The 23915-nt window shown below is 39.6% G+C and overlaps 1 protein-coding gene across 8 annotated transcripts in view; it reads right to left on the reverse strand.

Moving 5' to 3' along the window:
- The window catches only part of HRH2 (histamine receptor H2), a 44790-nt gene that overhangs the window by 11253 nt on the left and 9622 nt on the right, over positions 1–23915 (reverse strand). For 4 of the 8 annotated variants that reach the window (XR_001312690.2, XR_001312686.2, XM_087709374.1 and 1 more), the window contains exon 2: positions 8692–10541. Coding sequence is in view for 4 of the 8 variants with exons in the window: in XM_087709374.1 (XP_087565500.1) it covers positions 8692–9803 (1112 nt within the window). In the remaining 4 variants the exon portion in view is untranslated. Of the gene's footprint in view, positions 1–3548; positions 3602–6972; positions 7052–8691; positions 10542–23915 lie in introns of all 8 variants that reach the window. The other 4 variants (XR_001312688.2, XM_014052262.2, XR_015695943.1 and 1 more) reach the window with 2 other exon arrangements.

A 23915-nucleotide genomic window follows, 5' to 3' on the forward strand; every position in this document is an offset into this window, starting at 1 on the left:
AAAATGTAATAACATCAGTAGTTTCTTGCATGGAAATAAAGTTTAATGTCAGACATATAGGTAGAAGCAGTGGTGGGTTTCAATTTTTTTTAGAACCTATTCTGTGGGTGTGGCTTATTTTGCGGGCATGGCTTGGCAGTCATGTGACCTGGCGGGTATGGACAACTTGACATCACTCATACACACTCAGTCACATGACCACCACCCCCAATTCATGTGGCAAAACCTTTTGGGACTCCTATGAAGGGTGGGGGGAAGAGAGGAGAAAACCTTCCAAAAATAGACAACTGGAGGATTAACGGTCGAATTAGGGAGATCGGAGAAGGCAGGACAGAGGGGAATCCAGGACAAAGCTATCACACTCTGGGAAAGAACTTTGGGAGCTCTGAAAAGGCAGGACAAGGGGAATCCAGTAGAAAGCTATCACACGTTGGGGAAAGAACTTTGGGAGATCGGAGGCGGCAAGACAGAGGGGAATCCAGGACAAAGCTATCACACTCTGGGGAAAGAACTTTGGGAGATTGGAAGCGGCAAGACAGAGGGGAATCGAGTACAAAGCTATGACACTCTGGGAAAGAACTTTGGGAGCTCTGAAAAGGCAGGACAAGGGGAATCCAGTAGAAAGCTATCACACGTTGGGGAAAGAACTTTGGGAGATCGGAGGAGGCAGGATGGAGGGGGATCCAGTAGAAAGCTATTACACTCTGGGGAAAGAACTTTGGGAGATCTGAGAAGGCAAGGCAGAGGGGAATCCAGGACAAAGCTATCACACTCTGGGGAAAGAACTTTGGGAGATCGGAGGCAGCAAGACAGCGGGGATTCCAGGAAAAAGCTATCACACTCTTGGGAAAGAAATTTGGGAGATCTGAAAAGGCAGGACGGAGGGGAATCGAGTAGAACTCTATTGCATGCTGGGGAAAGAACTTTGGGAGATTGGAGGAGGCAGGATGGGGGGGAGGATCCAGGAGAAAACTCCTGAGCTTGCCGGTGGATTGTGCCTCTGGACCTCTCCATGCTTCTCCGTTCACCACCTCCATTCCCAGGTATGGGACTTGACACCGAATTGGGATAGGATAGATAGGGCGGGGGGGAGCAAGAGATGGAACTGCTTCCGGATAGGCGGGGGGTGAGCGAGCAACAGGGCCGGGGCAGGTGTTCCGGAAGTTACTTCTGGGTCCACCGGTCAAATCTCCTCTCACTGGATTGGTAAATTTCACCATCTGGTTTTCCCGAGCTGGTGCAAACCGGCAGAAACCCACCACCTGCGTAGAAGACTCTTTATACAAAATGATTCTTTATGGTTTGGTGTGTCATTCTCCAAATCTTTAATTATTGGTATGATTTGATGGAATAAATGAACACATGATTTGGTTTAAAAAATAATGTTATCTAATTTGAGCTAATGTTAAGGTAAGAGGCAGTGGGAAAGCAGATGACCTTTTTTTTTACAGAGGAAATACATACAATCCCCCCTGCAAAAATCCCTCAAAAACTATATTCCAGGTAACAGAAATGATAAATTAACCTATAGAACAGGGAGAGAAAATGTGGTTCATAGTCAAAATATAGTCAGGCATTTTCTCTGGCATGTATGACCTCCTTGTTTTACCAAATGTAATTGTTTAAAATAATTTTTTTTAAAAAAAGAACACAGACAATCTGACATGCTGCAAATTGCCAGCCTTCAGCATTGCCATTGTTTAGAAGAATGCCTCTTGACTGCATGAACTTCCTGGAGCAAACTCAACAGTTTGCCTTCTAATAAATATGCTTAGTCACCTCCAACATAGTAGCCATTTTATGAATGGTTAGAGCTGGGGTTAATCCCAAACACTTCCTTTCCCCAACAATAACTGACATTTTGTGAAAGAACAAAATTCATGCTCTCAAAATTCCAAATATTCGAACCAGTCAGAAAACCCAAATGGTTTCTTCTGAGGAAGAAGTAGAAGACTTAAACATTTCTCATCAATTCTGAAATTTAAAGATGCTTCTGAATCTCTTCAGGAAAGGAACTTTTTCAAAGTTCACTTACCAAAGAGGAACAGTGCTGGATGAGAAGCAATGAACCCATTTCCCCACATTTCCATGGACACCCTAAAATACAAATGCCTACCTTTCTGTCCAATTAAATCATTACCAGGGATCCCTACCTAGAACATTTTGAAAGAATTAAAAAAGGTTGGGCACCTCACAGTGGGAAGTAAATATTTCATCAACTCCCTCCTACAGTGCTGTCAAAGAATCAAAGATGTAACAATAGATGAAGAGGAAATCATGGTCTTATTTTATGTCATAGCCCTTTTTACTTCCATCGACCTAGAATTAGCTAGCCAAATACATCAAGATTCAAAGACCCAGACTCATAGATCTTATCAAACTTTGCCTAACCACATATTTTCAATTTGATGGAGAACTTTTCAACAAATCAAAGGTAAAGGTAATGGTTCCCCTTGCACATATGTGCTTGTCATTCCCGACTCTAGGGGGCAGTGCTCATCTCTGTTTCAAAGCCAAAGAGCCAGCGCTGTCTGAAGATGTCTCTGTGGTCATGTGGCCAGCATGACTAAACACCAAAGGCTCCCGGAATGCCACTACCGTCCCACCAAAGGTGGACCCTATTTTTCTACTTGTATTTTTACATGCTTTCGGATTGCTAGGTTGGCAGAAGCTGGGACATGTAACAGGAAGTCACTCTGTTACACAGCACTAGGGATTCGAACCGCTGAACTGCCAACCTTTCTGATCGACAAGCTCAGCGTTTTAGCCACTGAGCCATCACATCCCTCAAATCAAAGGTACAAGTTTCATAACATCTATATACTATGCAAAAGAAACAATCAACAAGCCAAAAAAGGAGCAAAAAGACCAAAACACCTCCCCACCAGCAATCAGCACCCATATAACAATAGATTAACACTAAGATTAACATCAAACTAACAATCAAGAAATGAACAATATCCTAACCAAAGAACTGACGAGCAAGCCAATGGTAAACATGCCAACCCTCCAAGCACCCAGCACCAAGATTACTTTCGTCAAGACTGACAGGACACAACACTGAAATATACATTGAGTATATACATTGAATATACCCTTCTCCCTACTGTCTATGGAGAATGTCAGTCATCCAGGCCCAAAGAAGCTTTTTTTCAAGAGGAAACTGGATTTTTCTTTTATTTTCCATAAGATGTTTTGCTTCTCATCCAAGGGAATTGAAGAAGCTTCTGGGATGAGAAGCAAGAGCCAAGGTGGCGCAGTGGTTAGGGTGCAGTACTGCAGGCCACTTCAGCTGACTGTTATCTGCAGTTCAGCAGTTCAAATCTCACCGGCTCAAGGTTGACTCAGCCTTCCATCCTTCTGAGGTGGGTGAAATGAGGACCCAGACCGTGGGGGCGATATGCTGACTCTGTAAACCGCTTAGAGAGGGCTGAAAGCCCTATGAAGCGGTATATAAGTCTAACTGCTATTGCTATTGCTATTGCTAGAAGTAAAACATCTTATGAAAAAAACAAAGAAAGTTAAATTGCCTCTTTAAAAAAAATTACCTTTGGGACGTTCTCCCTACTGATGATGTCACCTAGTTTGGGTAATGAAACATCTGCAAGAAAAAAAAAACAAGCTCAGAGAGGACTCCTCATTTCAACTCTGAGCTACAAACATTCTCCTTTATTGAAGAAAGCTTTTCAGTAATTTCTGAAAAGTACAACCACTGAAAAAGTTCCAAAGATGAGGTTTGCTCATAATGTTTCCCTCAAGGTTTAATGTAAATGAGGAAACAGGATAGCTGGAGAAATGACTGTACAGTGAAATGTAGAGGCATACACCACCCTGCCTCAAAAAAAGTGTAGCAACACCTGACTCTTCCAGTGAAAATGTCTCCAAAATTATTTTCTTTGAAATAATTCCTAAAGCAAATCTGCTTCCATATACAATTGAACAGCATTTTAGTTAACCAAAAAAAAGCAAGTAATTTTTTCTCTCTTGAATTTAAATAATTTGTGCTGATAAACAGTATGCTTCTAATTAAGTATTTATTGAACAAAGATGATGTGGAAAGTGAATAGAATAGAATAATGCAGATCTAAAATCAATAACTTTAACTAAAGCAGGGACTGTTATCAAAGGCATTAAGAATCTATATTCCCATAAAGTTCTGGTAATGACAGGAATGATCAATCCAGTCTTGCATTAGACCAGGGGTGTCAAACTGGATTTTTTTCAAGGGCCGGATCAGTATTGTAGTTCTCCTCTATAGGCGAGAGGGGGGGAATGGGGAGGGAAACAGGACATATGTCTCCTGTAGGACTTTGTTGGCCAAAACGGGGTGCAGGGGGTTGCATGCCTCCCCGTACCTCATTTTCGGCCCCGCTGGCCTCCTACAGCACTCTGCTGGCGGGGCCCATTTTTGGCTGGGTAGTGCTGCTGGAAGACAGGAAGGCTGAAAATGAGCCATGCGGGGGCCTCATCGGGCCGTTTTTGGCCGGCAGAGGCACTGCAGGCCGGTCTTTTGATATTTGCAGGCAAGCTCTCTGGTCCAGATTTAAGCGCCTCGCGGGCTGAATTCAACCCACGGTTTTGAATTTGTCACCCCAGAATTAGATAGTATTACTACCAGTCCTCTATACGATCTGGCTCTTTCCCTGGACATTATATAGGGGTAAAGTGTAAAGATGTGGGGGCTGGCAGATGATGTGGAACTTGAATTCCTTTGTCTTTGTTGAACAGCAAGGAAAGATTTCGAAAAGGAGAGACTACAGGGAAGCTTTTTTTCCTGAAAGCTTCACTCTTAAAACCAAAATCACAGGATTTTTGCTCTAAATGGTTGGATTTTTGGTACAGATTCATATTTCAATAATAAAATACTATATAAGAGTAATCCTAGACTCCTACAGCTAGCCGGACCCCCAAGAAGAAATCCAGTTAGCGGTGCTTACAACTGTGCATAATGAAACATTTTATTTTTTTCCATTAAGTGAGCCACTCTGAACATAGCCTACTGCCCATTTCTCTCAGCTATATGTATGCTTGAGTTCATTCTATATCTATATAATAAAAGCACAGCTGCTCTTTGTTAGGATATGTACCGCTTCAGTTCTTTCTTTTTTTTGTAAAATGGATCTGGGAAAGACAGATAACAGCATTGTGTCCAGATGGTTTTCAAGAGAAAAATACAACAAAATGTTAGCTAGATAAATGGTTTGCCCTTGGCATGTGAAGATTTTCATATGTCAAAGTTAATTCCCGTTCTTCACTGCGGTGGTGAATGGTTGAACCATTCTGTGAAGACCAGCCAGCTCTATGGTAACCTGAACATGGTGCCTAGAGCCAAAGATTGATACATCACAAACATAGATGTCCATCATGCTCTTAGCTTTTCCCTTATCACAGCTTCTTTTAGATAAAAACAATATAGCAAATAACTGGCTTTAATTTCTAAAGCAAAGTAAGCATCCCAACACACGGCCAGGTTTTGTGTGGCAAATGGATATTTTAGAGAGTGATTATCACTATGGTGTTAAGCACCATCTGGACCCATTCTGACAGTTAGAACCCAAAGCATCTGCAGATGATGAGAAACATTTTTGGGCTCTCCATTTAAGATCAAGCAGCAGAATCAACTTCTTGGCATTGCTTAAAACCTGATAGCAAAAAAAGCGCTAGATGTCAAATGTAAAATGAAGCTGTAGATCAAGTAAAGTAGACCAAGTAGATCAACACCTGCACTTCTTTTTCTTGACATTTAGAAATGCAATCTCTCTAGAATCAAAATAAGCAGAACTGCCTATGTTATTTTTAGATGCTTATTTAATAAGGAGACTAAGAATTGAAATGCTTCACATGCTCTTTTTAATTAATCACTTTAGGAGGTTTCCTCTTTTTTAAAAAAATAACTTACAAAATAGTTTTGAATGCGTCAGAAAAATGGACTGAAACCAGAATGAATTTTAAGAAAACTATGCATATTTTTTTCTGATTATGAAATAAAAAGTTTAGATTTTGAAACATAACTAATAAGAAACTGAGTTAGCAGTTTCATTCAGCTGCAAAAAAGCAGAAGCGATTTTACAGTAAGTTGTATCAGAAAATATAGTACTTAGAAAACAATTGTTCTACTTGGGACAGTGTTTCTCAACCTTTCAACTTTCAATTCTGTGGACCACAACTCCCAGAATTCCCCAACCAACACTGGCCTGGGAACCACACTTTTAGTAGGATAGGGAAAAAAATAGAACAGATTCAGGGTATCCACAATGAATGTCAGAGGACTATGTGAGGAACTGAAGAAACTGGGAGTGATAAGACTCAAAGAGAGAATACTGACAGAGGATAGAACATTTTTTTTTCATATACAAAAGGAGGCCAAGTTCTTTTATCTATTATTTCAATGTGTAGGATAAGGACTCATGGTTTTCAGTTACAGAAAGGGAAATTCTTACTGAATACTACAAAATCCTCCTAGCGGAAAGAGTGGTTAAGTAAGGTAACTAGTTACCCAACAGTGGTGGAATTCTCCTCAATGGATGTGTTTCTGGAGGGACTGGTTAACAATTGGTTGGAATGTTTTAATTTGAATTCTCCACTGGGCAGGGTTGAGGTGAGGAGGAAGTCAGATGGTCTAGAAAACAATTAGCAAATAGGAAAGCCCAGGGTGGAACATTTAAAGGAGGTAGCCAGAGAACCATAAAGTTTGTGACAGTTTTGGAGCAACAATTGTAGAGAAAAAACCAGCATGATCCCAGAACTGGAAAAGCTTGGTCTATTTCCCAATTACTAGAGAGGGAAATTTAAAGAAAGCATATGATCATCTAGCTAATTTAGAGAAACAGAATATTAAAAATAGCTCTATTTTTTGTAGAAAACTTCAAAACTTTTGATAGTCTTTATTATTCAAGTCTTTGGAAGTCTCTCAAAGCAGTGGATATACCACAACATCTGACTCTTTTTTTAAAAAAAATAAAGAATACTTACAATGACCAGGAACCCACAGTGAGATGAAATTTCCCTACTCTGCCACTACCCTTTCATGGTTCTTGGAGATTGTTGGGACCTGGATGGGGGACAACAGAATTTGAATGAATGATGGCAAGACTGAATGGCTTTGGGCACATGGAACCTCAGGATCTGGATTTTTGTCATTCTTAGTTCTGGATGGGGTTGCATTAGGAGTTCAGACCCAGTTTATAACTTAGGGATTTTCCTGGTCTCATGTCTTCTGCTCAAAGAGCAGGTGGCAGGTGTAATTGGGAGAGTTTTACATAGCTCCGGTTTGTGCACCAGTTGTAACTTTTCCTGGCTCATGACTCAGTTATTCAAGTCCTAGTCACCTCTCAGTTGGACTATTGCAATGTGTTCTATATGGGGATATCCTTGAAATCCATTTGGAAGTTTCAATTGGTGTGTCAGTGAGAGTGGATTTTGGGGCCCCTAACATGGCCCATATTACACCTCTGCTCCATGAACTTCACAGGCTACTGGTCTGCTTCTGAGTGCAGTTCAAGGTCTTGGTTATGACCTTAATTACATAGGTTCACACTATCTGATGAACCATTTTGTTCCACAAGGACAAACCTGTCCTACTTGTGCCAGCAGAGAGGCCCTACTAAGGATCCCAATGATCAAAGAACTCTGACTTTTGGGATCTAGAAAAAGAGCCTTTTCTGCCATGGTGCCTGCCCTTTGGAATATCTTTCTCTCTAGTAAGAACTGCCTCCACTGTCCTATCACTTCCACAGGAGTCAGAGGACCTGGTTCTGCCAATTGGCCTAGGGATTGAATGGGGAAGTTCCACAGTGGAGGTGGCTGTTAGATGGATGGCCCCTCTCTTGCTCTCTGCTCTCCACCCAGCCATCTTTTTCTTATTGCTGTATTCATGTTTTCATCTCCCTTGTTTATTTTGTTATTCTATTATTTTACTTCTGTTTTGTTTCCACTCTTTTCACTTCTTCCTTTTTATTGTTGTAAGTCACCTAGAGTAGCCCCACGGTGAGATAGGCAGCAAACAAATTTAACAAATAAACAAACAGAAATAAATAGTTTGATAACCCAGAATGGTTTACCATTGGAAAAAGAGTCAGACAGGACTGATTCTATCACTGTACTTGTTCAATTTCTATACTGAATATATCATATGGGCTTTGGCTCCAGGAGAGGAAAAATCAGTGGAAACAATGTCAAAACTGAGATAGGTAGACAGCACTACATTGGTTGCAGAAACTAAGAATGACTTAAGAGCAGTCGTGTTAAAAACAAAGACAAGCAAAACCAGGAGAGTGAAAAGGCAGACTTTCCTTAAATGTTAAGAAAACAAGTTATGTCAGGGGGAAAACATGAGCAATTTAAGATGAGCAAGGTGACAATAGAAGTAGTTGATAATCACTAGATTAAACTAGATGACCAATACTGGGGAAAGGTGAGGGGAAGTCATATAGCAAAAGGCAGTATTTATGAGCCCTCATGGACAACTTCCCAAATAGGGTGTTGCCGTTTTTGGGTCACCCTGCCTGGTGATGGGAGATGCTCTAGATTTAGGCAATTTAAAACTACCGAAGGATAGGTCACACTGCTTTCCCCAAGGCTGCCAACGAGTCACAATTCCTTCTGACCCTTTGGCCATTAAACAGGATGCACACATTTTCTTCTGTCTCTAATGCCACCTCAATAACAATTTAGCCTTTCAGAGAATGTTACCTTTCTATGGTCTCTTTGATGAGAGGCTTCATCTTCCCATTCGTATGTGTCGCTAGATGTTTGTTTTCATATAGATTTGTCATCAGATTGCAGGTCTTGTCTCTCATCTCATGTGATAGAGAAGTTTCTCTGGCATCTGGCCTTATTCGCCGACATTTGAGCAACCTCTGATAAGCTGTCCGGAAGTCCCTGTTCAGTGCAGCATACAAAATGGGGTTCAGAGCTGAGTTGGCATAACCCAGCCACATGACAACAGTCTGCAATGGGTCACATACTGCACCCCTCACACCTCGGTATGTGAACACAGTAAAATAGGGAAACCAGCATATAATGAAGGCTCCCATCACAGCTGCAAGGGTCACAGTAGCTTTGTGTTCTTTCACTGTGGGCAATGCAGTCCTGATGGTCTTGCAACAAGTCCTGTTGTTGATCCTCTTAGCTTGTTCCCTGGCTATTTTAAATATCCGGTAGTAGGTGATGCACATGATAATTAAGGGGAGGTAGAAAGTTAGCAAGCCATCCACAAGAACGTATGGTAAATTGACCTCCAATATGCACTCTTGCTCCCCATTCAATTGGCTCCGGTTCTGGTTCTGGATAGTTGTGTCATTGGTATTCCATCCAAAACTGATGGGTAAGAAAGAAACCATGAGGGACACTACCCAGATAAGGACCAAAGCTACAATGACTCGTAAAGGAGTGACCACAGTGTTGTAGCGGAGGGGTGCTGTAATAGCATAATAGCGATCTAGGCTAATGACGAAGAGATTGAGAATGGAAGCAGTGCATAGCATGACATCCAAGCTAATGTAGACATTGCAGAAAGTAATGCTCAGGTGCCATTTATGGGAGGAGATCTCATAGAGGGCTGAGAAGGGTAAGACCAGTAGGCCTAGTAGCAGATCTGTAAAGGCCAATGAGACAATGAAACAATTAGTTAGGCTGCGAAGCCGTCGACTGAAATAGACAGCCAAGCATACCATCACATTACCACCCACAGTCAAAACAATGAGAACTGTGAGAGCAGCTCCCATCAGCACCTTTTCCAAAAGGCCGAGAGAACCATCTGTAACGTTTGTGGAATTCATGCTGGCTTCACAAAGTAATATCATTTTCCTCCATGTAGACTCCCATGACAGCTGCCGCACAGAAACTTAGGAAGAATCCCAATCCAACTATTTTCTTTCGCCCATCTCACAATCGGTTCCTATGTTACAGCCAATGGGATAGTCTCAGAAAGAGAGCTGGTTCTGAACGATTGGCTAACAATCAGATGCCTTCTCCCAGCTATGAGCACAGTGAAGCAAATTGAATCCTGCTCATTTTCCCCCAGAGGATTCTTTGCTTGGTTAATAGTTACGAAAAAAAAGACTGGAACATTCACTAACAATGTTCTTAGAAATGCATGATAAATTTTGAGAGAATAGTTTATCATTATTTACAAGTCCATGATGGCTAAATGAAATATCCACATTTAGCGGCAATATACATCTGAGAACAAGCTACACAGAAGGGCTGTTGCTTTTACACACTGATTTGTAGATTTCCTGGAAATATTTGTTTTGCTTCTGTTTAATCTGGTTGCAATAAAGCGCCTTTCTTTCTTCAGATTCCTTTGGTTTGGTCTGTTTTTCATCACTCTTAAGTTTCTTCTTTTCAGTGAGATTATAAATACTCCATATGTTGCTTGATGTTTTTAGTAACCAAATATTGCTTCATAGATCACATCAAAGAATGACTGGAAAGGGCCTGGATATTTAATGCTTTTTAGCAATGTTTCTATTTAAAATTCCTCAAAGTAAGTGGAAGCAGTTGAAGAAGACATATTTCATGCCTTTCCTTGATAGAATCTGGAAGGAAGAATTAAGAAATAAGTGATTTATACAGGAGACATAAAATGCCTTATAATAGGTAGCTACACGTGTACAGATGTGTAAATGTATATGTATATACATTTGTTATATTTGTGCTGATAAATAAATAAAGGGAGACTAGTATAGATCTATTTCAAGCTATTTAGCTCTCATCAGCTAGCCATACCCTTGCTGGGAATCAAACCTGTGCTCCATTGCCTCTTAGGCAGATGTGTTAACCATTGAGCTACAGAACTCGACTCCTTATCAGCCAGGCCAGGGTGAAAGGTATATATTTAAAGTCACAACCCCTGGTATGCCCAAATATGGGAGGAAGATCACACTTCCATTCTCTGTCCTTCGGCTCATCACAAGAGACCATCCAGACAGAAACCCAATTTTTTTTTACTGTTGCCTTTTTGTTACATTTGAAATAGATCTATACTAGTCTCCCTTTATTTATTTATCAGCACAAATATAACAAATGTAACAAAAAGGCAACAGTAAAAAATATTGGGTTTCTGTCTGGATGGTCTCTTGTGACCAGCCGAAGGACAGAGAATGGAAGTGTGATCTTCCTCCCATATTTGGGCATACCAGGGGTTGTGACTTTAAATAAATTTACACATACAATATATCCATACATATTTATGTACTTGTTTATCATACTGCACCAAAATTATCTGCCGAGTCTGGCAGAATTCTTTCTCTTTTAGGATATTAAGGAGAAACATATTTTCAGGTAGAGAAATTGAGGAGCTTCAGAGATTATTTTTACTAAGTATGCCAGAAATTGAACACATGCAAAGTGGGAGATTCTTCCTAAATATAAGATATATCTTAGCAATTTATTTTATGGACACCTGGGTAATTATTTACAGGGATTTCAATTATTTCCTTAAAAACCTCAAGCCACAACAGAGCTACTATTATCATTACTACTACTACTACTACTACTACTGCTGCTGCTGCTGCTGCTGCTGCTGCTGCTGCTGCTGCTGCTATTGTTGCTGCTGCTGATAAATAGACAAACTTTTTAGTCTACTAAAAAGACCTTGCATGAATCTGATGGGGTTAAAGGCAACAATTAATCCATCATTGGAAAGAGACAGTAGAAGAGATTGGGGGGAAAAAGAACTCCTGGTTTTCATTTTTAAGCATGTGAAAATATAAATGCTTTTTAAAGACCAGGATCAGAACCTGCAGGGTAGATAGATGTAAAGGGAAAAAAATGTCAGGTTTCACAGAATCAATGCAAAGATTTTGTACGTATTTGTTTTAGTTTTTCTCTACGGTGGAATGAAATTTCAAGAAGGCTAGATTATCGGAAACAGATAGAAACCCATGTTTTTGACTTATGGCCTTTTAAATTGGATGAGGTTTGTATGAAAACTACATTATTATGAAAAGTGTATATGACATTTCACAGAATTCAATCAACATGCTTTTAAAATCATATATTTACACATATATGGCTTTTTTTGCTCCCCGCCCCCCAACTGAATATGCTGCAATGTGCAGTAAAAAGTATCTTATTAGGAAGAATATTCATAATTCAACAGGAGGTTGTGATTATTGTGGAATTTGATGGCAAGGAGAAAAAATTATCTTGGTAGTAGTTCCATTTTTTTAAAAAGCTATGAAGCCAACCACTTATCCAGAAAACTCACAAACATTACCATGCAATTACTATAACAAGAGACAGATGATGAAAACTCCATTTAGATGTTCTTATTCCTGGAACAATAAATGCTCAAATAATCTTCTTCTGGGTAGGCATTGTATGTTCATTGTGGCTTTTTGCAGGGAAAAAGCCTACAATGTGCTGTATATGTGTAGGATTCCACATGAGCCAAGAAACCGATAATGCATAATAGAGTCTCCTATCTTGATAGAAGCCGTAGATCTCCCCCCCCCCTGTGTAGATAATCAAGCGGAATGTGTGAAGACTACAGGGAACCAATATCACGCCAGTGATGGATGGAATTATCTGAAGTGCTCTTATTTTGAGCACTCCAGGTAGAATAATGTCTGAATTGGCCTAATGAGATGAAGAAAGCGTTAGAAGTAAGGTTACCTTTTCCAAGATCTACTTCTTCTCTTCCAAGAGATATTTGGGTTTGCCTGTAAGCCCATGTTAGCCAATGAATACCCTAAACCCTATTCCCTTCTCATCTCCCCACTAGAATGGTTTACGTAAATTGGGTCAGTTTTTCTCCCTTTTTGTGGTGCAGCTGTCATGGTGCAACAACCTGCAGCACGTTAGGGTTCTGATGTCTACCTTTAAGACATAGGAATTAAAAGATAAATATGGGGAAAAAAGGAGAGCGGGAGGAAGGGAGGGAGGGAGAGAGAACAATCATCAGAAGAATGGAGCAAATTTAATATTGAGTCAGTTCTGAGGACATACAATTACATCAACAAAAGAATTGATCAGAACTATATATGTATATGTACATGTACCTGTATATGTATATTCCCTAGAGTCGGGAATGACTAGCACACTTGTGTGAGGGGAGCCTTTACTTTTACTATGTATATGTCTGTCTGTCCGTCCGTCCGTCCGTCCATCCATCCATCCATCCATCCATCCATCCATCCATCCATCCATCCATATATCTATATGTATAAGAGGTGTACCCTTGCAATGCATTTTTACACTGATGTGTATTTTCCATCCCTGTGGATTGGTTGCTTTATCAGCATATTTGTTGATAAGATGTTATAGATTAGAGAACCTGAGGACATGTTATCATTGTGTTGCTTGTTTGTGTACCTTGGTTTCCTGACTGGCTGTAACCCTGAAGAACATTTTTTTTACCCTTCAACAGTACTGTGCAGGGCTTTGGTTCAAGGTTCTAGGTCTCCACTCCATCCCTGTCTCCATATGTTCTTTGTTTTCCATTTCTTCAAAGCTCAGTATGCAGTCTGTGTTGCCCTGTTACTATTACTATTGCTACTACATATATGATCTATGTAAAAGTCCTTCCGTCTTTCCTAATAATATTCATGTAGCTACCATATTAGTCCAAGATTAATGCTTAACCCCACTCCATATTTTAGAAGCCTTCAGAACTCCTCTGCAAACAATTAAATAGTTCTCGTGTCTACCAAAGCTAGAAACCATTTTGACATGCATCGGTGAGGTTGCTATTAGTGATTGTTATAGTTAATATAAGACCTCAAAGCTAGTTTTCTTGTTTGATGGAGTGAGATCCCCCCCCCCAAATAATAAGGATCAATTTTGCTAAACTTTAAACTTAGTTTAACAAACGATAATGGTATAACCCAAGCAAATAAGTTCTAATATGGTTTATATAAAGGCTAAGAAAGCCTGGCTGGCTACAGTGTGCTAAAGGTAAAGGTTTCCCTTACACAAGTGTTTTAGTCATTCCTGACTCTAGAGGGTGGTGCTCATCTCTGTTTCAAAGCTGAAGAGCCAGCGCTGTCCGAAGACATCTCTGTTGTCATATGGCCAGCATGATTAAATGCTGAAGGTGCACAGAATGCTGTTACCTTCCCACCAAAGGTGGGTCTTATTTTTCTATTTGCATTTTTACATGCTTTCAAACTGCTACATTTGCAGAAGCTGGGACAAGTAACAGGAACTCACTCTGTTACACTGTGGTAGGGATTTGAACCATCAAACTGCCGACCTTTCTGATTGACAAGTTCAGCGTTTTAGCCACTGAGCCACCACATCCCTTTACAGTGTGCTATAAATTATCAAAATATTTTTAGCTTAAACTAACTTGGGTTTCTGCCACTGTAATGGCAGTTTCCCCGAGAAGTTTAAACAAAACAATGATGTCTTTGTTTAGCTCTTGAACAGGTAAGGTGAGGGGAAATCATACAGCAGAAGGCAGGGCTGGTGGACAGCTTCCCAAGTGGAGTGTTGCCACTTCTTTGTCTGGTGATGGGAGCTGCACAGTCCATGCTTAGGTCTGTACTGTCTCTGAATTGTAGTACAGTTCGGCTCCTGCTCCTTTGCCCTTCTAAATGGGCTGTTTGCCATGTTGTCAAAGTCAAGAAATGTCATCTTTTTGAATTATTTGGGATCCTTGTAAGGAATATCAAATCCCAAATGGCTTGGAAGCAGAGGTGGTATTCAGCCAGTTCTCATAAGTTCTAGAGAACCGGTAGCAGAAATTTCGAGTAGTTCATAGAACTCGCAAATAGGCTGGCCACGCCCTCGCTGCCTCCCATCTTCTTTTGTTGCCTTGGACAGGAGAACGGAGCTGGAAAGTAGGTTAGTGGGGTGGGGAGGGAATGGGAATTTTGCAGTAACCTTCCCCTGCCATACCCACAAAGTCATGCCCACAAAGCCATGCCCACAAAGCCACATCACACCCACAAAGCCATGCCCACAGAACCGGTAGTAAAAATTTTTTGAATCCCACCACTGCCTGGAAGCATTATATCTTCCAATGTTCTCTTCCTCATCTCCTCTCAACTTTACTGATCTGGGAAAAGCTAGGTAAAAATTAACACAACAACTAAAACTAGGATGTTGTATGTGACAAGGAAATACAAAAATAGTTGCTTTATAAGAGTTGCAAGCCACCTTTTTTTTTCTTTTTGGTGCCTTCAAGTCAATGTTGACTCCTGGCAACTACCTAAACAAGTCCTTGCAGTTTTTGTGGCAAGATATCAGAAGTGGTTTGCCATTCTCTCCTTCCCAAGGTTGAGTGAAAGTAACTGGCCCGTGGTCACCCAGTTAGCTTTATACCTAATATGGACTAAAACTCCTAGTTTACTGGTTTTTATAGCCTGTTGCTTAATCACTATAACAAACTGATACCAAACTGAAAGCCACTATGGTGTTGCAGAAACATTCCTTTATTACAATGCAATATTATCTGATCTAATCAAATACTCTAGAAATCTTAGACTGAACTGTTTGCATGATAAAAACAGGTGAAATTGGCATCAGATGGGAACATGACTTGCAAGTCAACGTTGAGAAAAGTTTGCCTTTCCTTTTCAAAATATAATTAAATTCCAGTCTAACTCAGAAATTGACCTTTTTGTGATGTTAGCGCAAGGCTCCAATAACAACATAAACATGGGATTAAAAAGCGGTTGAATTCTTTTTCTCTCTTTTTCTTTCTTTTACATAGTCACCCATCTTATGTCCAACTCTGGGTGGCTCCCAATCAACCATTAAAACAGCTTCAATAAGTGGAAGTCTTTTAAAACTATAAATGTTAAAAATCCAGCAAGTAAATGCTTTTTTTGGCATTTCAGAAGAAAAAGTACACTGCTAGTTTTGAATTGTAATTAATGTATCGTGTTAGGAAGCTCCCAAATATATTGTTAAAGACAGACTGCATTTGAAAATCAAGGCTCCATCCTCTTTTGGCAGAGTATTGAGTATTGAGTAGTTTATTTATATGCCGCCCTTTTCCCTGGGGGGACTCAGGGCGGCTTACAATTCGGAGGGAAGGGAGAACAAACAGATTAACACACAAGACAGTACATCATTAAAAGCACAACATTCATACAATTCGGGTGGGTTACGGTCTTTAACCCCAGGCCTGACGGGACAGCCAGGTTTTAAGGGCTGTGTGGAAGGTCTGGAGGGTGGTGAGGGTACGAATCTCCACGGGGAGATCGTTCCAGAGGTAAAGAAAATCTTCTCTCTCTTAATTTTCTTTTATTAGAGAAGCCTCTGTTGATTGACACTCAGGCATGAGATTTTTCAAGCAAAAAGATGGTAGTGAATTGTTTTCTTTCACTCTTAATTTTTATAAAATTACCCACATTGCTTGAGGGTAAGGGCACAGAAGTAGTTTGCAAATTTTATCTTCTGCTGATTATGTGTGGACTGGCCTTGCAGTTTTCTTGGCAAGATTTTGGAAGTGGTTTGCCACTATCTGCTTCCTAGGGCTGAGAGAGACTGACTGGCCGAAGATCACCCAGCTGACTCTAATGCCTAATGTTGAACTAGAAGTTACAGTGGTTTCTATCATTGTATTAAACTGGCTCACCTAATTCAAATTCAAATTTTCATTGTCAGAGTACAACATGTGTACAGTGAGATTGGCTGAGCCTCCCTTCGTGCACCCCCCAACACAATACAACTCACAGTGAAAGACAAAAAAACTCCTAGCCCAGTGAATCCTACTAACAAACACCCAGTCCTATTGTATCATGAGAACTTATTGCATGTCAAACCGGCCTCACAAGTAATTATTTTAGTTTATCTATTATCTAATGCACATATTACTATGATGTAAAGTTGACTTTGAATTGGGAAACAAGAGCACCTTTCTCCAATGTTCAGCTGAAGTGTTATTCATCCATCCTTGAATGAGTAGAAGACTGTGAATTTGCAGTCCCTGTGACTGATCTCCTTCCTACCTTTTCGGCCTCTCTTCGCACTCACTACAGGCACTTCACTTTTCTTTAGTATAATAAGTGATAAACCCTAAGAGATTTTATATCTCTTGAATCTGTTTTTCAAAGGTGTTAGAGTATGGAGGGGATACATTTAGAGTTGTACAAATTCAAAAGATTAATTACATTTATATCACTTGTGGGTTGGGAGTGAGATGAAGGCAACTCCATGGAGACCCAGCTGAAACAAAAAAGGTTGCCGGGGCATGTTTGTGCCCCGTCATGCCTAGAGACAAGTGGGGCAAATCCTAATTCTTGAGACATGGGAATGATGTATAATTTCAACAGCCATGCTCATCATGCCCTGCATCATGCCCTGCATAATCACTGAGACATCCTGTCCCTCTTGGTTTGAAACTGAATATGTTGCATTATATTTGCATTCTAAAAATTATCTTCTTCATCCTCCTCTCAATCCCAGAAGGAGAAAGGAAAATAGCGACTTTTTTGAGATGTTGGCCATTCTGAAGTGAAAACTTTCTCTCTTTTTTTTCATTGTATTAAATGTCCAAAGAAGGGAATTTCCAGGAATGAGGGGAAGAAATGCTCTCGCCATCCAGGAAACTCTGTCAAGTTTCCTGCTCAATTGAGTAAGATGTCTTTCTCCTTTTTCAGAAAAAGCTGCAAACTTTACTATTTTTAGAGCTTTGTCTGTAATAATTTAAGGGACCAGATGATCCTTATAAGCACTTATGGCATGTTCATCCTGAAAGAACTCAGAAAGTCAAGATGATGCCTGCACTTGTTCTGATCCAACCCACCCATTTTGATGCTTGGACATAGCCTCCAACATGACTTTTTAAACATTCCTATGGATGTTCTTGACCAACAGTTCCACATTACATATATGTACAATGAACATACTTTGTAAAAATAGCAAACAGGACTTTTGTAGGTCAATACATGCTTTTTCATGTTGTACTGGGAAAAAGGCGAACTCTGTTTCTGAGCAAGTTTTTTTAAAAAAGATAGTAGCCTAAAATATCTTGAAATTATTTTTTACATAGGGAGACTAGATTCTGTTTACAAAACTATTATATCCGTTTTATAAATCAATGATTAGCGAAAGCTACAAAGTAAATAGAAATATTCTGAAGACGTACTAGCCGAGATCCTGTTTTACAAACCATTTAAGAGTGTCTAAAGAAGCAGAGCAATTAATAATGTAATATCCATTAGATTAGTTTGCTGATCAATTAGATCGCTTAAACCAAATAAAAATGTATTTACAAAAATAAATTGAATGAACGATGCAATAAACAGATTCTCTCTGGTTGAGGCTTCTGCACTAGTTCAAAGCATGCTCCAGACCTGGCTTGACTAAATGCTGTTAGCGTGTGTTGAGAGCCAATTACTTCCCCCTCCCTCTGCCTTTTTATTTGATACAGGTGCAAATCTGTTTTTTTCTGGAAATGTCAAATGTAGACAGTTCATTCTCCAGTTGGCAGGAAATGTCATACCTTCCTGCCTCGTGGCTCAAGCAAATCTTTCAGTTTAAAGTAGCGATTTAGGAAAAAATAAAGCAAAGCAAAACAAACAGGCTGGTTTTGGAGACCAGCTAATCCCATGCCAGGTAGAGGGCGAAACAGACCTTTTCCCATTTGCCTCTCTACCATGGGACAAACTGTTGATGGTGGCATATAAATTTAATAAAAAAAAACTGCTCCTATGATATTCATCTCACCATCACCCAATACTACAAATGACTGTAAGTTACCCTTAGCTTTTCCAATATTAAAGCAACTTTCTTCCTTAAGCAGCCAATAAACAGGTACAGTTTTACCAATCTACAATCTGATCTGCTTTACCAAGCAGGCAGTATGCTATCAGGGGACCTCCAAGGGGAGGGATCAGCCTGGCATGTCACCTCCTCCCTTCTGAGGCAAACCCTGACTCACAGTTATATGGATCAGCACAAGAAAACCAACTCACCAGTGGTGGTATTGATGGTAAAGGCTCAGGTATGGGTGCAGGTGCTATTCCCTGCCCTGCCCTGCTCTGTCAGCACTTCTTTGGGATGATTTTGCACATACTTTTTTGCACATAGGGGAAGCATGCTAAATCTGTAATCAGAGAAACTCAAATTACACTAAAAGATGGGGTGCAGCAGGAGAAAGTGAGCCACTTTGGGCAATATCCTTATTCCTGTCATCTATTCATCTATTTGTCATGATCATTACTAATGACAGCAGTTTGTGATAGCTGGTGCCATGGGGAAAGGGCAGCCCTCTTTTCATTGGAAATGAGTAATGTCTTCACCAACTGCAAGCCAGACAGAGGCAATTTGAATTTATGCTGGTTTTCTATTGATTTATAAATGGAGAAGAGCTCTTTAACTGAGCCATGGGAAAGAACCCAATTTTAGCCTTACAGGCTTCCTCTGGGCCACTGTACTTAGTTGCAAGAATCTGCCCATAAACAAGGCAGCCTAGATCATTCTGCAGTTTCATTTAAAAATGCAACTTCTAGAGAGGTTCTGTATGACTTAGAAATTCCTTCCCCTTCCATTTGCTAGAGCAGCATGCAACCAATCTTAATAATATTGGGAAGTGAATCTGGTTGCAAAGCAGCCAGTATCATATTATTATACCTCCAGATGCTTTTAAGTGCAGTGAAGTGGTGGCACAAAACAGTTTGAGTGTTTCCCTTTTTAAAATAAACCACATTCTCTTGTACAGTTTCCTTGTACAACAGCATGTTTGTGGATGGGAAAGAACAGAGTTGAAAATTTATCTATTATTCTTTCATGGGAGCTCGAGATTATGATTGCTTTTGTTTATCCAGAAACTGCTGGAGTTGAGAGGTTGGGATAATTGTGGAATGGCATAGTTTGCATTCTTGTAGAAACATCCCAGGAAAAAAAAATGCTGACATAGCTGTTTAAAAAAACTCTACATGGATGTGTCTATGAAGGTACCAGGAATCAAGCTCAACTCAATGCAGTCTTTAGTGAATTGATCAGTTGGAGGCATGGGGCTCCAATTGGCAGATGGGGATCTCAGCATATTTGTCTTTTCTGAACATCTGTGATGAAAATCTCTACAAGTAATTTTCAAACTGCTGTAGGGTAACTTTAGTGAAAGGAACAGTAATGTAGAAGAACAAGTGAAAGTTCTTGTGACCCATTCATAAAGTTTTGCACCATCATGTGAGATGGCTATATGTTATAAACTTTCATTAACCAAATATCACACATTGGGCTATCAGATGCCCAATGGGACCTGAAATGGTTGTTGATTGCTGAATTTATAGAGAGTTTTCTTATTTCATATGATAATGTGATTACTCCCTCTCGAGACGATGTAATCTTGAGACCAAAATAATGTGTGGTGCGGTAAGGGTGGAGGCTGGAGAAGGATGAAAAGGGCATGGGATGAATATTTAATAGATCCTGGTCCAACCCTTTCCAACGTTCCAATTCAGGGATTTTAACAAGTCATTTAGCTGGTTTAATTATTTTCTTTCCTATTACTTACAATCAAAGGGAAGCTTGATCAAGAACAGAACCATCTTGAGAGAGAATGAAGTAATGAAAAGGCTTTCCATCATGATATCTCCTGCAAGCCATAGCCAAGGTGGTACTGATAGAATGTACCTTCATCCTATGAGTAGAGTTTCTATTGGATTAGTATGAGGGAGATAACTGAGAAATATCAGAGAATGTTGGAGGAGCTATATATCAGATATTAGCAAACCAAAGAAGTCTCAACATTTTGGCAAATCTCCTTAGCTTCTTTTAAAAATATAAATTTGGGTTCTATTTAAACTACTCATACTCATTAACAATGAAAGGCATACGATGACCATTTGAATAATATATCTTGATTGCCACAATAAAAGGAAATTCTGCAATAGTTTATTCCTTAGATTACTCATATAAACATTTTTCTCCATCTGTTGCCCTTTAAATCACAAGTCTCATCACCTATGGGAAGTGTATTCCAGAACATCTAAAAGGCATAGCACAAAAAAAGATTACTCTCATATATTCTCTTTGGATTTGTTTGTAGCATACATTGGAGCAGACAGAATTGTGTTAGTCCCCATTCTCATCTATTGTGGTTTGTTCCAAACACTGAGAAGTCCTACCTGAGTTGGAGATTTAAGATTTGCTGAAATCGTTAGGATAAAAGAAGTTGGACTATCTAGCTTTCCAGACTAAAAAAGGCAGGGATGAGTTTGGTTATATGATGCTCTAGGACAGATCGTGGGCCAAAGGGACTCAGTGCCCAGTCATAATTCCACTTCAGCATCAGTCCCCATTTTTTATTAAATGTAAGCTCTTTTCCTTTAGGCATTTAACTTTATGCCCTCCTTAAGCATAAAAGTTAGGCTTTTAAGAAGAGTCTGGACAGCTACTTGTCTGGAATTATGTAGGCTCTCCAGCTTGAGCAGGGGGTTGGACGAGAAGACCTCCAAGGTCCTTTCTGACTCTGCTATTCTGTTATATAACTTTCCTGCAATAGCAATAGCAATAGCAATAGCAGTAGACTTATATACCGCTTCATAGGCCTTTCAGGCCTCTCTAAGCGGTTTACAGAGAGTCAGCATATTGCCCCCAACAATCTGGGTCCTCATTTTACCCACCTCGGAAGGATGGAAGGCTGAGTCAACCCTGAGCCGGTGAGATTTGAACCGCTGACCTGCTGATCTAGCAGTAGCCTGCAGTGCTGCATTTAACCACTGTGCCACCTTGGCAATCTCCTGGCTCCATGCTACTGTGATCTATTTTATGCTTGGTGAAGAAACGATGGCTCTAAGGTACTTTTTTTCCCTGTGAATCATAGGAAATAACAGGTTTTTCTTTTTCTCAGTTAGAGCTGACTTCCCACTTCATATTTTTCAACTTCCTGCTCAAGATATCCCTCCCACCTGCTATCCTTGGGAATCATTGTGGCTTCCCATGCTCTCAATCTCAACTTCGCTTTTGGCTCTGTGTCAAAATATTTTTTTTCCTCCTTGTAGCCCTTGTCTGAGGGCCATGTGTATTTTCTTTCAGCATTCTGCTTGAGAACTGTGCTAAGGTATTTGGACTTGTACATATATATGGCTCTTATATACACCGAACATGGCGGGATACACCATATTCATGAATCTTCTTCTGTGGCTACTATTATGTCTGTATTGACTTGGCCACTGGGAAAAAGAAATGAGTTGGAACACTGCATACATAGAGGATATAGAGGTGTATTTCTTTCCCAAATGACAAATCCATATTTAGATTTAAGAGGCTTCTTTTAATCATTCTTAATTACCTTTTAAAAAATCTTTTTACTTTTTATCGAGAGATAGAAATCAATACTTTCAATAATTGCACAACCCAAGGCAAAATGTGTTGTTATCTATATGGTATTTGGATTTCTCAATCATTTTTGTAAGAGTGACAAAATAAATTCTCCTTCCTGAGATTTGTTTACTTTCTAGACCAGCAGCAATGATTTGTGGTTTTAACCACTGAACCGAGTAATTGGGAAAAGAGTGAAATGATTTTCTAAAATAATTTTCTTCTAAGAACCTTTGGCTTGAAGTTCTAATTCCTTTTGTTTTCTGCTGGACTCAGCAATCCCTACATTTTCTGAAAATGATCAGAAGCTTAGAGAAACCTGGGGTAAGATTAGCAGAGTGAAGTTGGTGGAGTTGTATTTAATCATGTAGAGAAGAACATGGATTGAATGCTAATGGAAGCAAGAATTTTCTATTAAATTCAGGCATGGGAATGTATAAAATCTCTGAGTCTCCCGAAGTAGAGGTGCAGATATTCAGATAGGCCAAACTGGTTGATGTTGGGCAAAATAGGATACTCCTAGGACAATCAGAGGTGTGATGGATTCATAGGAAGGTTGAAGTCCCATTTGTTCTGCCTATACATACACAAATTTGATCCAAAATTATACCAGTCCTAGGGATAGCATTATTACTCTTTTGCTAAGGCTAGGAATTATTTTGAACCATTTTCTAGGCCTGGCCACAGTTAACTCTCAGGCATTTTGTCCAACAAAGAAACCTCTTTTCTCTAAAAACAGAATTGCTTTGGACAAAAGGGAAAATGAAAAAGAGAAAGGAATAAGAGTTGTTATATCAAATATGAGTTTTTTTAAAAATTATAATACTACCACTGAGATGTTACCTGGTCTGGGTAAATGAAATATCTACAAGGAAACAAGCAAGCTCAGAGAGGACCAAGGATCCCTCATGTCAACCCTGAGCTACAAATATTCTTCTTTATTATAACAGATGTACAAAAATGAAGACATTTTGCAAAGAAAAAAAAGATGCAAACTTAAATTGATGAAATACAATCAAAATTAAAATAAAAATGCTTTAAATGTACAAGGCAGCTGGGACAAAATAAATGTGATAAAATTCCAGAAGAGCAAATATGGTATCCATATGTTTAAAAAGGCAGTCATGAATCATATGAATATTTTCTGATTCTTTCCCATCAGTAACATTGGTAGACTATTATTGAGGATAGAATATTATGTACCCAAAATACAAAATACAAGGATGTACTGTATATAATGGGCAAGCAAGACCAATCTGGCACTCAGCAGAGAGAGGCACTTATTTTAGGTAGGATGTATTGTGGAACATCATACCAGCTCTTTAACCATCTTCTTATCATAAGGTACTGTTTCATCATCAATGTTGTAAGATTCAGTGTCCATTTAGGTTATATTATATACGTGAAATAGAAAAGAAGATCTATATTCTTATAGAACCAATATTAGGTTCGTTCAGCAAAGTTGTTCTTATAGCCACCCCACTTTTTTTTACCAACCTAGTAAATGTCTGAAGTGGTGTATGGTTTTCTGCCTAGGCAGGGGGTTGGACTAGAAGACCTCCAAGGTACCTTTCTATTCTATTCTATTCTATTCTATTCTATTCTATTCTATTCTTACAGATATTTGTTTGTTTCTTAGATTTATATCTTGCCTCTCTTCCAAATGGCTTGAGCAGCAGAATGTAAGA

This window comes from Thamnophis sirtalis, unplaced genomic scaffold (genome assembly GCF_051295495.1).
Source record: "Thamnophis sirtalis isolate CommonGarterSnake01/CBP01778 unplaced genomic scaffold, rThaSir2_p1.2 scaffold_3, whole genome shotgun sequence".
Taxonomy (NCBI): Eukaryota; Metazoa; Chordata; class Lepidosauria; order Squamata; family Natricidae; genus Thamnophis; species Thamnophis sirtalis.